This window comes from Astatotilapia calliptera, chromosome 1, assembly GCF_964374335.1.
Source record: "Astatotilapia calliptera chromosome 1, fAstCal68.1, whole genome shotgun sequence".
Lineage (NCBI taxonomy): Eukaryota > Metazoa > Chordata > Actinopteri > Cichliformes > Cichlidae > Astatotilapia > Astatotilapia calliptera.
This window is the reverse complement of record NC_137422.1, coordinates 23,151,223-23,164,854: the sequence shown is the minus strand read 5'-3', so window position 1 is coordinate 23,164,854 and position 13,632 is coordinate 23,151,223. Positions and strand designations below refer to the sequence as shown.

Below are 13,632 nucleotides of genomic sequence, written 5' to 3'. Positions count from 1 at the left end.
TAGGCATCGTAGCAGAGCAGTTTTTAAACAGCACAGCCACCCAGCTGACTTACCATGGACTGTGTGAGCTCACATCTACGGTACAGGAGGGAGAGCTCTGCGTCTTTTTCAGGAATAATCACTTCAGCACCATGATCAAGTACAAGGTAAAACTACCAAAAAAGTAACAGCATTTTTGCTCTGACTGTGAACCTTATTGATGTAACTTGCATTTAATATATTTTCCTGATCAAGACGGCATTTGGCAACCTTCACTGGGCTTTATTTGGTTCACTCCAAGAATGAAAGGTCATCATTCCTCCATGTTGTTTCCTCTTTCATCTACAGTAAATGAAAACCTCTGCGCCATCAATGAAATAGTGAAAAACGACTATTCAGAAGAGTAATACTACGTAAGTTATCAGGTAGCCTCACTACTACCTGATAACTCTTAATGGCAAGTTTTGATACCTTAGTATATATCAATAAAGACAAGGTTTGACGATTTTTCCAAGGGTAGTTGCATAGACAGAGACCACCCTGTCGACACCCAGTCGTTCTGTTCCATAAGCAGGTCTGGAATATGACAGAAACTGCTCAGCTCAGAAAAGAGCTTCAAGAGTTACTCTTAGTATGCTTTAAAGGGGTAAAGAGTTGAGATTTATGTAAGAAGCCACTGCTACATTGCAACAGCTTAAATGGGTCAGGACGTCATGATACCATCTGTCCCTCTAGCAGCAACAAGTCTTGCAGCCCTTTAAATGTCAGTTGTTGTAGATTGTATGTGATATATGAACACAAAGTATAATCGTAAAACGATTAAAATAACGTAAAAATAATATAACGTGTTTTTTTTTTTTTCAATCGAGGTGCAATTGGTTGCACAGAGGATGTTCACCTGGGAGAGCAGTGTCCAAATGACCTAGTGGGAGGGGCTACACAACATGCATAACAAACCTACTGGAGTGTTAATAAGTTACAGTTGAGCTCACAGAAAACAGCTCAACCACTTTCTTGTTTCTGATGAGTAGTTCTTTTGCCTTTAAGTGGCATCTGTGTAGTTAATGATATGCTTTAATATATTCATCAGTCTGAAGAAAGCTGTTTATTTATGTGTACATAACATTAGACACCACATTCACAGTGACCCTAAGAGGGTCATTGCTTACCATATATCTGCAGCAGGGAATAACCTTTCCTGTTATCCACGGAAGGGGAAGTGAGTGTCTGTTCTTTCATTTTGAATAGTACACTTGTTGCCAATATAAGCAAAGCAGTGCATGTGTGTGCCCAACAACCATCAGACAAAGCATAATAATAGCCCATGGTCTCTTGTAATCACTCCAAAGCAGACCTTTGCATGAACTTGTACACATACATGCTAAACAGCCTTATTTATCTGTGAAGACTGTATGTGTAGGGTCTAGCATGTGATTTAATCTGAACACTGGCACGTTGTTTTTATTCTTCATAAATAATTCTCCTTCAAATAATTAATATGGGGATCCGAGGAAGGGGATCAGATAAATACCGAAGCACTTTATGTCCGACATCAAAAGAGTTAATCCTGTGAAAGAGTTTATTATTATAGAACAATCAACATTTCCTCAACTTAATATTTTGTAACCAAACTCATTATAATAATAATCATAATTATAAGGAAAATAACAATAAGAGTAATAATATAACTTTGTCTGTCTACATACTCGTTCCATGATCCAAAATTCAACAACCACACTGGCACACAGGCACATCTTAGGCCTCTGAAGGTTCTTATCTAGATTACATATTATCTCTCCATGTTACCTAGCAACCACCTAGCAACAGACTAAAGTGACCCATTTTTAACTTTAACTAATGCAACTGTAAAACCTTATAAAAGAATCATATTTTAATGTTACAACAGTAACTATTAGTAACATCTAATAGCCTCAAAACGTTAAAATTATGTAATTTTTTTTTACACCATCATGTTGCCTGGCAACCACTTAACAGTGGCCTAAGGTGACATTTATATGGTAAATCAAATCACTTTTATTGTCACATCACATGTGCAGGTACATTGGTACAGCACAAGCGAGTGAAATTCTTGTGTGTGAGCTTCACAAGCAACAGAGTTGTGCAAAATACAATAACATAAACAGGCAAAATATACGAATGGCTAAATCTGAAACGAATAAATATATGTACAATATATAATAGTATATGCAAAAAAAAAAAATTTCTGGATGTGTATACTAAATGTTTTTCTACGTGTGTGTGTGTGTGTGTGTGTGTGCGTGTGTGTGTGTGTGTGTGCGCGTGTGTGTGTGTGTGTGTGTGTGTGTGTATACACATATTTTACAAATTAAATAGAGTCAACAATAAATAAAATATATAAAAATATACAGAGTTGAGACATGTGCAAAACAGTGGCATTAATGTACAGTGTGTAGTGCATAATGTTGAAGTTCCAGTAGTGAAGGTGAGGTGTCTATGACGTGTTCAGCAGTCTGATGGCCTGATGGCCTGTAAAAGCTGGGGTCCTGAGTAGGGATGGGTATCGTTTAGGTTTTATCCGATACCAGTGCCAAATCGATACTTTTGAAATGATGCCGGTGCTCGAACCGGTGCTTAAAGAATGGAGAACACAAACTTTGTCCAAAAACCTCCTATGTTTTTATTTTTAGCAGTCTCTTTTTTTTCCTGCAAAATGATAAGCACGGTCCAGCCCTACGCACGGAGCGATCCGAGCTAACTCGCTAATGGAGATTTGCCACACCCGCAGTAGATGTGCTCTGTGTGAGGTCTCGCAGCAAGCTATCAAATACGGTACATTTGATAGCTTTTTAAAAAATGCTATGCGTCGCCAGGTGTTTCATCAGATTCGAGGTGTTACCTCCTTTGCACAGTATCAGCTTAAAGCACTTGTTGCAGGCTGCTGAGTTTGCATCTTTTGCTGTGAAGTACAGCCAGACTTGTGACCGCTTCGCCTTGGGCATTTTTAATCTGTAGCTCTGCTCTAAAAGAACGTACGTACCTGGGCCCGCCTACTGTACTTGGAAAGGTAAAATGATCGGCTAGAATCCAAAGTGTATGACATCTCGGGGGGGGGGGGGGGGGGGGAAAGCAACGAAATGTGCGCTGCTTTTCGGTCTGGTTACTACCGTTTATGTCAGAACCGGTGCCATAATGGCACCGGATATCGGTACCCATCCTTGTCCTGAGTCCTGTAAATCAGTTTGCCAACACCACCAACAGACCAACTAATATTGTGGCATTGGCATGTATTATTAATAATGATCATATAAATGATGAAAATAGAAAATGGTAGACAATAATCTCTGGCTCCACAAAGCTGATAAATTCTGGAACTGAGACTGCTTACTTTGACCTTCAGCGCTATCACATTGACCAAATCTGACAAATAACCTTTGAAAGTCCTTCACCTCCTTTGTGGTAATAACAAATACACATTGTACTAACAGCATGTTTGTATACACTGATAAGATGTGTGTAATCTGTGTGTGTTGTTTCCCAGGGCCAGCTGTACCTTCTGGTTACAGACCAAGGTTTCCTGACGGAGGAGAAGGTTGTCTGGGAAAGTCTGCACAACGTTGACGGCGACGGCAATTTCTGCGATTCGGAGTTCAGGTTGCGGCCTCCTTCTGATCCAGAGACTGTATACCGTGGCCAGCAGGATCAGATAGACCAGGTCTGAGCACTGATGCAGGCAAGACTAGCAGAACCAGTAACAATTCCCGTCCAGACCGTGATGTGTTTAAATGTGTTGTGCTTTTCACACCATCAGTGTGACACAAAGTAACGTTTTGGTTTGTTTTTTTTTTTAGCTGCTTTAAAGCATTGGCCTCAATGAAACACAACACCAGTTCCCATGAGACACAGAATTATCGAAGTGAATAGACACGGGAAATGAAGCCAAAGAAATAAACTCTGCGTCAACCCAGGCTAAAAAAAAATATAATGGAAACTTCTTAAATAATAAATGTGTTGTAGCTCCCAGTGCAAATCACATACAGGGCAGCCTGAATAGCACCGGGCAAGGCTGCATGGCACCTTGCCCCCCTCTAATGCATGCTTCACTGTGGTCCCTATCAATGCATTGTGTTTGTCTGTGATGCTCTTTTACCTGTTTCACAGCTGTCTTCTTCTCGGTGGACCAAAATAGATTGAACACAGATTTTCTGCCTCGCTCCCACACATGCACCAATGAGACATGAACAGAGGGGCTATTACTTTTTATTCTTCTTGCTTACTCAGGTCTAGCACTCTTTATCAGCAAAACTGGTTTTGTAAGAATTTGTATTTTATGGACGACTCATGACTTCAGTTAGATGAAGAAAAAAATTCACCATCTTTACAGCGACACTGTGCATAGCATAGACAAGGAAACACTTTAGATAATGCACTCTGACAAAGTAGACGACAGACACAGTTGTTTCTCCGAATAAGGAAAAACTTGAGGCTTGTGACCAACTGTTCAATAACCATAACACAGTATTTGATGGATTTAAGCGTTGCAGTGATAGATTTGCTCATAGGTGATTCTTTCTCCACCTTTATATGTGTGTTCATGTCTGTTATCAGGATTATCTGATGGCGCTGTCACTGCAGCAGGAGCAGCAAAGCCAGGACTTACAGTGGGAACAACTCCCAGAAGGCATCAGTGATCTAGAGTTGGCGAAAAAGCTTCAGGAGGAAGAGGACCGACGAGCCTCCCAGTACTACCAGGAGCAAGAGCAGGAGCAGGCGGCGGTGGCAGCAGCAGCACACGCACAGGTAGGGAGGGTGGGAGATAGGGAGATAGCAGGTAAGAAAGGAGGTAATTTTATGAACCACGGAGGGTAAAGTTTGCCTTTTGGAAACGGAAAGATGTCTGCATCAGAGAGCGGAATTACAAAGGAGGAACTGATGATGAAAAGGGGAAGGTGATAGCAAATAATCATCCTTTTTCTCCTTAATTTGTGTGAGCAGAGTATAAAATTCAGAAAGTGGACAAAAAGAAATAAAACAGAGAACAGGAGATAAAAGTAAAACTCTTCAGTTTTATTCACATCAGTTTCTTTATACAGCTTTTCTCCTTTTTTACATTTTTCTTCCGGCTGCTCCTTTTAGGGGTCGCCCAAGTGGAGCATCTCTCTCCATCACACCCTATCCCTAGCATCCTCTTCTATCACCAACCCTCTGCATGTGCTCCTTCATTGCATCCATTTATCTTCCCTGTGCTCTTTTCTCTTGTCCTCCAGCCTGGCAGCTCCATCTTCTACATCCTTTGTCGAAAATATCCCCTATCCCTGCTCTGCACATGTCCAAACCATCTCAGCCTCGCCCATCTTTGTCTAAAAATTCACATTTTTGTTGTTGTTATTCACGAATTTTCAATTGACTGTTTTACAAAAAAAGCAGATATAACGTTCTGGAAGGAAAGAGAGGGTAAAGTAAAATGTAAAAGTGAAATTAGCCAAATGTGGCATAATATTTGGATGTAAATGATGTGATATTTAAAATCTCCATATATCAGTATCATTTCAGAAATGTTGAAGAAGAGGTCAGAGGTCCAAAGTACATGATATACCCATCTAACATTCCCAGTGTGCCTATATGTCATTAATACAAACAATTGCAGTGAGAGATGCAGTTTTAAATAACTCTATATATCATTACTACTTTGACCATCAGATCAATCTATTCACTTTGAAGGAGAGGTCAGAGGTCAAGTGTGATATATAATAGATTGCTATATGTTGACAAGACACACACTTGTAAGAATCACAGTTTCTAAGGCTTTTTCTCAGTTTTCAACCAATCAAATTATGAAGTTGACCTTGAAAACCTTGGTGGATGTAAGCCAACTATTAATGGATTGCGACCCCCCACCCCCCCACCCCCGTACACCACTAAAAAGATTGATCAGGATTCATTCAAATCTTTTTAAGCTATTATGTTCATACACGCTACCAAGTACCTCCTTGGCTGAGGTAATTACTGTGAATCACTCTTGCCGTAAGTAACACTGACACACATGGCCAAAGTTTCATGAGGACACGTCTTAACGTCCTGCAGGGTGTCAGGACAATCAGATTATGATAATTTTTCCATGTTTACCACACAGCATTAAACACATTCATACTATGTGTTCAACATGAAGTCAATATGTCATAAAATGAAAATCAAACAGAATAGGTCATCTTAAATTCTAAATATGTTTTACTTTAGGGATCTGTCTGCATGGGTTAGGTGTGGATGGTGTTTGTCTTTGTGTCCTGTACCTGGTGGTAAATGCACCGTACTGTATGATTATTCTCACATCAGTGCGAATTACAGACTTGAAAGAGCTCACAGAGCGACCACGTTCAACCTGAATGCGTCATGTGTTTGCATTCTCATGATCACCTGCCTGGTAGAGTCCTGTTAAAGTTCAGGACTGCAGTGCATGTGTGAAATAGCTTTAGTTTACCTCTCAAAGTCTGTGTAATTAATTCCAGAGAGAGATTAATTTTTGGTTGATCATTTCTTGCCACAGTTTTTCAACAAATACAAACAAAGCTGTAAATTTCTACTCTTTTGCTGTCCTGTTCGGGAAGGAGGGCCAGCAGGATGCTGCCGAGGGGGCCGAGACGGACAGAGGTGGTCCAGGAGCAGGGGGAGCAGCAGCCAGCGGTGGCGTAGCAGCACCGGCTGGAGCCACACCCAGCCCGGGGAAACAGTCATCTAGTGGGGAGCGTAAAAACAAGAAAGAATCAAAAGATAAAGACAAATGTGTTATTTTGTAACATATAGCTGTCTGCGTGAGTGTGCATGTGAGTGTTTTGTGCATTTGCTTATCTGTGAGAAAGGGGACAGAGTTTTTTCTCCATGGACTGGACACACACAACGCACAGCCCCCACTTGATGGCAAACAAGGGAAGGAGACGATTGAGGAGAGATGTGACTAACAGAGGATTTGCTGTTCCCAAACCACTGGTGCCTGCTATCCTCTATCCTCAGTGGAACCTGGACATCAGAGGAAGGGGCAAAACAACAACTACTACCCCTTCTCTTTCTTAGAGTCCGCCAAACTTTGTTACAAGTTGCACACTATATTTGTGAAGGGAGGGAGGGGGGTCAAGTTTACCTGGGGATGGTGTATTTTATAGCCAACGACATAATCCGAAGAAACTAAATCTCACCCTCTCACATTCTCTTCTTTTACAAAACTTAACTCACTTTGGTCATTTTTTTCAGTAGTGCAGCTTATAAGCTTTTTTGTATGCGTCAATATTTACAAAACATATATAGCCATTGATGCCAACATTCACATTTTATTTATCTGAGTAACCTGTAGCTTTGGGAGAGGTTCTATGTTTTTTTTCTTTTTTGTTCCTTTTCTCGCAGTCTAAAGGGAAGTCGATGTAACGCCACTCGTGTCCCCTCTGAAACACTACATACTAAGGGTTAATTAGCTGCCAGATACTGTAGCTATGTTACAACACTCATCACAGCTTGCCCTGTTCAGATTTGCCTTACCAGAGTATGGCAGTGTTGTATTCTGCTCTGTCTGAATGTGTATGTGCAGTAAACATGTGCTACTTTGGTATAAACGTGTCATTTACTGAGCATCACTGATGTAACAAGATTGCTTTTTTTTTTTTTTTTTTTTTTTTTGTATGCTGCATCAGTTAAGCTACACATTTGGGACATTTTGTGTCTTTTTTGTTGTGATTCTGTTTCACAAAAACAAGATTTGGGACAGGAAAACTGAAGATTACGTTGGCACGTTATGTCTGAATCTGATGTTTCTGAGACGCGCCTATCTTTCGGCAGATTAGGTTTGCGTTCGATGGCACCTAGTTTAGAGTGAGCGGTAGTTTGAAAGTCTGTTCTGACAGCTTCCTGTAGAGCGTATGTGTCTGTGTGTGTGGAGACACTGTTAGAATCAGGGCTTTGAATTCAGTAATCCACATACATTTCTCTGAACAACGGAGGTCCTTTTATTAACATATAAATTGGACTCCAAATATGTGACATCAGGATATACAATATAATAGAGTCAGATTTAACAGCAGGCCGATAGTATCCTATGATATTAGCCATTTGACAGTTTGTCAATATCGGCAATCATAGTGGCCAATAAATGTAAACTAATAAAGTAAAGAAGAGATGGGAGAAACACCCTTCAGCTATTTTATGAGTGTTGATGTTGCATACTTTGTCCACCAGAGGGCACTTTGCAACTTCCTTGTTGGCAACACAAGTGTTTGGAACCCAAACGACTGCCGGCTAATCCGAGCAGAGTCGACCATAAACGAGAAAATGAAAATAAAACTAAAAAATAACAAATGTTACGGAAATCTGTTTGTTTTGTGGCTAATTTATTATAAAATCAGATTTTTAAATCAAATATCGGTATCTGTATATATCAGGCTCTACAAGATCATTTTCTGCTTTGAATTTTTCTCCCATTGTTCTCCACAGTTCTCCCTTTCCTAGCCCCTTCTTAGTCAGCTTCAGAGAAGACTAATTTTATCAGATATTTATGAACATTCAGGCCCAAAGTTCGCAGACAGAGCTGTCTTTGGAGGTTGTAGGAAATTCTGTGGTATCACCTTTAAACTTTTGTGCATTTTCACTGCGGCGCTGCGCATGCAGACACATGATGTACATATTTATCTAACCCATTCTTATAATTTAGCTAGTGGTTTGTGCCATTATTATACCATGGGACTGCCTCCTGACAAACTTTTTCTATCTACACATTCCAGTCGGATGCCTTGACTCGAGCCTTCTGCTAGAGACTGAGGGAGACAGTTGGCGTAGGAGGTCTTTGCAGCGCTTGTAAAGTGGTCTCCATTATTTTGTTGAGTGAGAAGAAAATTCTCTGTCAGGACAGCAGGCTACCTACTGTGTGGGAAACCTTTCTTACGAGCTTTGTGTGATGGCTGGAGTTTGTGCTCCCCATTTGTTTCTTTGGCCCTAGCAAGGCTATGTTTTGTATATATATACATAACTACAGTTGAATATATAACGCCTTACAGCATTTCAGCATATTTTATAGGACAAAAGGAAACAGGCGTATTACTAGAATGAGACAATCCATACATTTTTCACGTAAACGTCAGAACTTCTCTCAGGCCTTTTTTGATGGGACATATCCTCGGGTGTCTTTTCAGATGTTAATGTTTCTAATGACACGGTTCCTCGGCCTGAAGTCACTATCTCAGTCGCAACTTTTAAGCATCCGTTATATGTACACACCACACAACTATTAGGACACTTTGAAGGACTTGACACTAACACTGTTATTGACAGCTGAATTCATTCAAATAACAGTAAAAAGCAATGGACTGGCTGGTCCTGGTGAAAAATAAAGACCTCGCTGAACAGGGTTAAGGAACATTGTTACTTCTTTGCAGATTTTTTTTTTCATGCACCTTAAAGTAATAAAGTAATCAAAATTTCTCTTTAAGAAGATAGAGGGGAGGCTTTCTGATTTTTTTTTTCACCCTGTCTTGGCCCATCAACAACATGCTGATTAAACATTCCAGAGGAGATTTTTTTAAAATTAAACTTTATTTTAAAGTTGGATTTGATTTTGAAGATTTTTATGTGGGTCTTTGTTTGAATACAGCGTGAAGTTACCTAAATGCCACAGATTTTTACTATTATTTCAGATTTACTACTGTGCATCCGCTTGCTACTCTTAGTCATTATCACCTGAATTAAGTATTTTTGTTGTAATGTGTTTGGTTTCACCCTACTTCCTATGATGAATTGATCAGAAGGATATTGTGTGTTTAATGTCTCAAAGTGGTCTCTTGTATGCCTTGTAAAAGTGATGGTGGGGTAAATGCTGTAAAATTAGTATTTTGACAAGGTGATCGTTGAACATATAGTTGTTGTAATTGGTTTTGCACTGTTACATTGATATGCACTAACAGAAAAAAAAACATACCTCATTTTCTACGGAACACAAATTGTGCAAGAGTGCTATTGTTCTTTTGGGTACCTTAAAAAAAGTAAATAATGGCCAAAATAATAATTCTTAGTAGCAGTTGCTCTTAAGCCAGCTAAATAATACGAATTTGTAAAAGTATGAAAGGGCTGATTAAATGTTTTGGCTTAAAATGAAAGGATACATCTGTTACAAGGAGCCACTCTGTTTCCAGAAATGGCGGGATGTTGTGCAAAATGTAAAAATAGACAAAACATACAACTTTGCAGAGAGATATGGAAGCTTGTTTCAGCCACTGAAAAAGGAGCCATTCGTAGTTCATAATAATCTCACAATGTTGACTTACTTTTTCAGAAGTTTGAGTTTGTAACCCCAAATTGAGAAAATAACTTGAAATTTTGACTTGGCTTAGCTAAAATTGTTTGGGATTTTTTCAGTGGCAGCAACAAGCTTCCATAGAGAAACCCTGTTTTGAACTTAAATAGAAAAACAGGCAACATATCAAATATTAAAACTGGCGTTTTTTTGTTTTGTTTTTTTTACTTTTTCTTACATATGCACATTTTGAATATGATGCCAGGAACACATTTCAAATAAATCTAAAGTCGCATTTTCTTTTCACAATGCCATGTTTTCCCCCTTTTTGAGAGATTTTGATTGTGTAAGCATTCAAATTTAGTAGCCAGACTCTCTAAAAACAGAGCCATGCTGTTGTCACATCCCTTTCTTCCGTGTGAAACACGTTGCTCCAAAATCTGTAGATATTGTTCAGCATTAATGGGACCTTTGCAGATTAACAAATTGCTCGTGTTGCTCATGGGCCTCCGTATAATCACAGGTGCTGCTTTTTAAACAATCTGAACAGCCCCTGTCCTTTTTACTCTGGAGGACGTGGTGCCAGTGGTTTCCAGAAAGACCATTCAAACCCACGCACAGTTGTCTGCTTCGGCTCAGTCCACTATAAAATAGACCGTGGTGTTTATGGATCTTGCTGTACATGAGGTTTTTAACTTTGTGGATGCAGCATCACTGCTTGCAGAACTGTTTCAGACTCCACGCAGTGATTCCCACCATGATTATCCCTGTTTTTAAGGCAGTGCAGCCCCAGAGCCTAATGATCCTCACAGTCATTCAGTTCAGGTTTTTCCAGCCTTGTCATTTGTATTGAGAGATTTTGTCCAGATTCTCTGACTCTTGTATTGATGATGAAAATGATGAAATCACTAAATTCTGTGCAGTTATCAATAAGAGCATTTAGATGCCTATGTCCATTTTATTTATTTTTTCTTATTTGTTTGTTTGTTTTGGGGGTTTTTTTTATTGTGTTGCTGGCTTCAAATTCAAAATGAGCATTAAAAAGTTGCTTAGTTATAACATATGGCGCTTTTGTAGTATTTATAATTAAATGTATGGTTTAAATTAATTTAAAGTCTTCTTGTGGTTTAATTTATATTTTTCACAGCATCCAGATGTTTTTGGAAATCGGGCCATAGCACCTTCAATAGAACTTGCTGCAATTTGATATATTCGTAGTTAGCGGTACATCTACACCAGACTCAAGTATACCAATACAAAGGCTGGAGTTATCAGCTCGGCGCTGATATTCAATTCCACTGGTATCCAATTCCATCAGCAAAAAAATGGTGTAGGTTAACCCCTAACTATTTTTTTTCCCATCAAATCCATCATTTCATTACACAATGTTCTCAAAGAAAGGCAACAGGTCAAAAGTACATACAAATGTGAAAATGCTTCATCAGGCTTGAGTGTTTTCATTAATGTAGCAGAGGGAAATGTTCATTGTTGTTGTGTGACAGATAGATCCAGAGTGCTGAGCAATCTAAGGGAGATCTTTTCTTTATTGCAATATCAAAACTCCCAGATTTTACCCTGTGATGCATGTACAGTGTGGGCTGAAAAATAAAGAGGAGTAAAAGTTCATCATCGATTACCCCAAGAAATTTTTTTTCCACTGTCCGGCCTGTTTTGTTTATATTTCGCATAAAAGAAGCAAACAAAAAGGAAAGCGTTTGTGAATATGGGAGGTTACTCATTTGTGTTGATTTCAATGTTCATGTATTTACATAAATGACCAAATAATGTATGTAGCCTTTCACATTACAGTCACATATTGTATATGGTGATATATATATAAATATATATATATAACAAAATGCCTTATAGACGAGGGACATTCAACCTGATTAGAAGTTACCAGGAAAATAAAAAACTAAGATAAGTTGTTGGTTTGTTGTCATTGCTTTGAAGTCTTAATGTCTTTTGAGAAAAGTGGAAGTTGCACCATTTCATAGCCTGTATGTGTGAAAACTGGAACTGTGAGTTGGATCATTCCACGTAAAATTAATCCATTCTGGAAAAAAGTTCCAACCTGACCACCTGAGAATCAGTTAATACAGTTTCATTATCGTATGTATTGAAGCCGTGCAAAACTTCACCTTCACACTATAAAAAATATTTTGTAAGATTGACTTGGTTACTTTTTTTTCCAGGTGGGAGGAACTGGTTATATCTGTTTGCCTTACATATGAACAAGATGTATGAAGCATAAAAGTCCAAGGACACTGTACCAGTTGGTTAGACACTGCAGTGGAATATACACTCACCAACCACATCATTAGGTACACCTGTTCAACTGTTTTCTTTTTGAAAACACCTAATTAGCCAATCGTATGGCAGCAACTCATTAGAATTAATCATTGAGACATGGTCAAAATGACCTGCTGCAGTTCTACACACAACCATCGAAAATGCCCTTTTGTGTCAGAGGTAAGACAAGAAAAGGCCAGACTGCTCTGAGCTGACAGGAAGGCAAAGGAAATAACCACTAATTAAAACCAAGTTGCAGAAGGGCACCTCTGAACAGATGACAAACCTTCTATCCGGTCTTCCTTCTCTCATCCCAACCGGTCGCAGCAGATGGCCCCGCCCCTCCCTGAGCCTGGTTCTTCCTGTTAAATGGGAGTTTTTCCTTCCCACTGTTGCCAAAGTGCTTGCTCATAGGGGGTCATATGATTGTTGGGTTTCTTCTCTGTATGTATTACTGTAGGGTCTACCTTACAATATAAAGCACCTTGAGGCAACTGTTGTTGTGAAATAAAATTGAACTGAAATTGAATAAATGACTAAACTAAGTTTAGTTTACTGAGTAAGTCTAAGGTTCTTATGAAAGTTCTCTAAAACATATTTTTGTAAGCAATATATGGATTTTAGTAAAGTGTTTTATGTGTTGCTTTATAAACCAGTCAACTCTCAAGATATCCACCACTTCATAATCACTGTTCTTAAAAAAAAAGTATGGGGGGGGGGAAAACATTTACACACACACACACAGAAACTTGTATTTCATTTTAAACTTCCAACTGGCAAAGCACGTAGACGCACTAGCTGAGAGATCTTCACTCCCACCGCATCAACAGTTTCACGCTGAGGCCCACAAGCAAACTGATCCTGGCATGACCGAAGACTCAGCACAAAGACATTTGGCTTCTCACTCCCCCCACCCCCCCTCCTGGTAGTTGAATCAGCTTCAACCAGTTACAACAGATGTGTAATTTAAATTTAAATCCAACTACATGCATGGCAGTCCGAGGTGTGCAGTATTGGTCCAGCTCTGAAAGAATTACGAAGCTTAACGAGCTTTTAAACAAAATTTAAAAAAAAAAAAAAAAAAAAAAGCACTGAAATGACCGAACAAGACGAGA

General features: G+C 39.2%; 1 protein-coding gene across 2 annotated transcripts in view; it reads left to right on the top strand.

The window, feature by feature from the left end:
- The window catches only part of mindy2 (MINDY lysine 48 deubiquitinase 2), a 29,617-nt gene extending 22,058 nt beyond the window's left edge, over nt 1-7,559 (top strand). Inside the window, exons 6-9 of one of the 2 annotated variants that reach the window (XM_026168871.2) lie at nt 4-146; nt 3,500-3,673; nt 4,567-4,758; nt 6,564-7,559. In XM_026168871.2, the coding sequence (XP_026024656.1) occupies nt 4-146; nt 3,500-3,673; nt 4,567-4,758; nt 6,564-6,752 (698 nt within the window). In that variant the 3' untranslated portion in view covers nt 6,753-7,559. Of the gene's footprint in view, nt 1-3; nt 147-3,499; nt 3,692-4,566; nt 4,759-6,563 lie in introns of those variants that run through there. The other variant, XM_026168879.2, reaches the window with a different exon arrangement.
- The last annotated feature ends 6,073 nt before the right edge of the window (nt 7,560-13,632 follow it).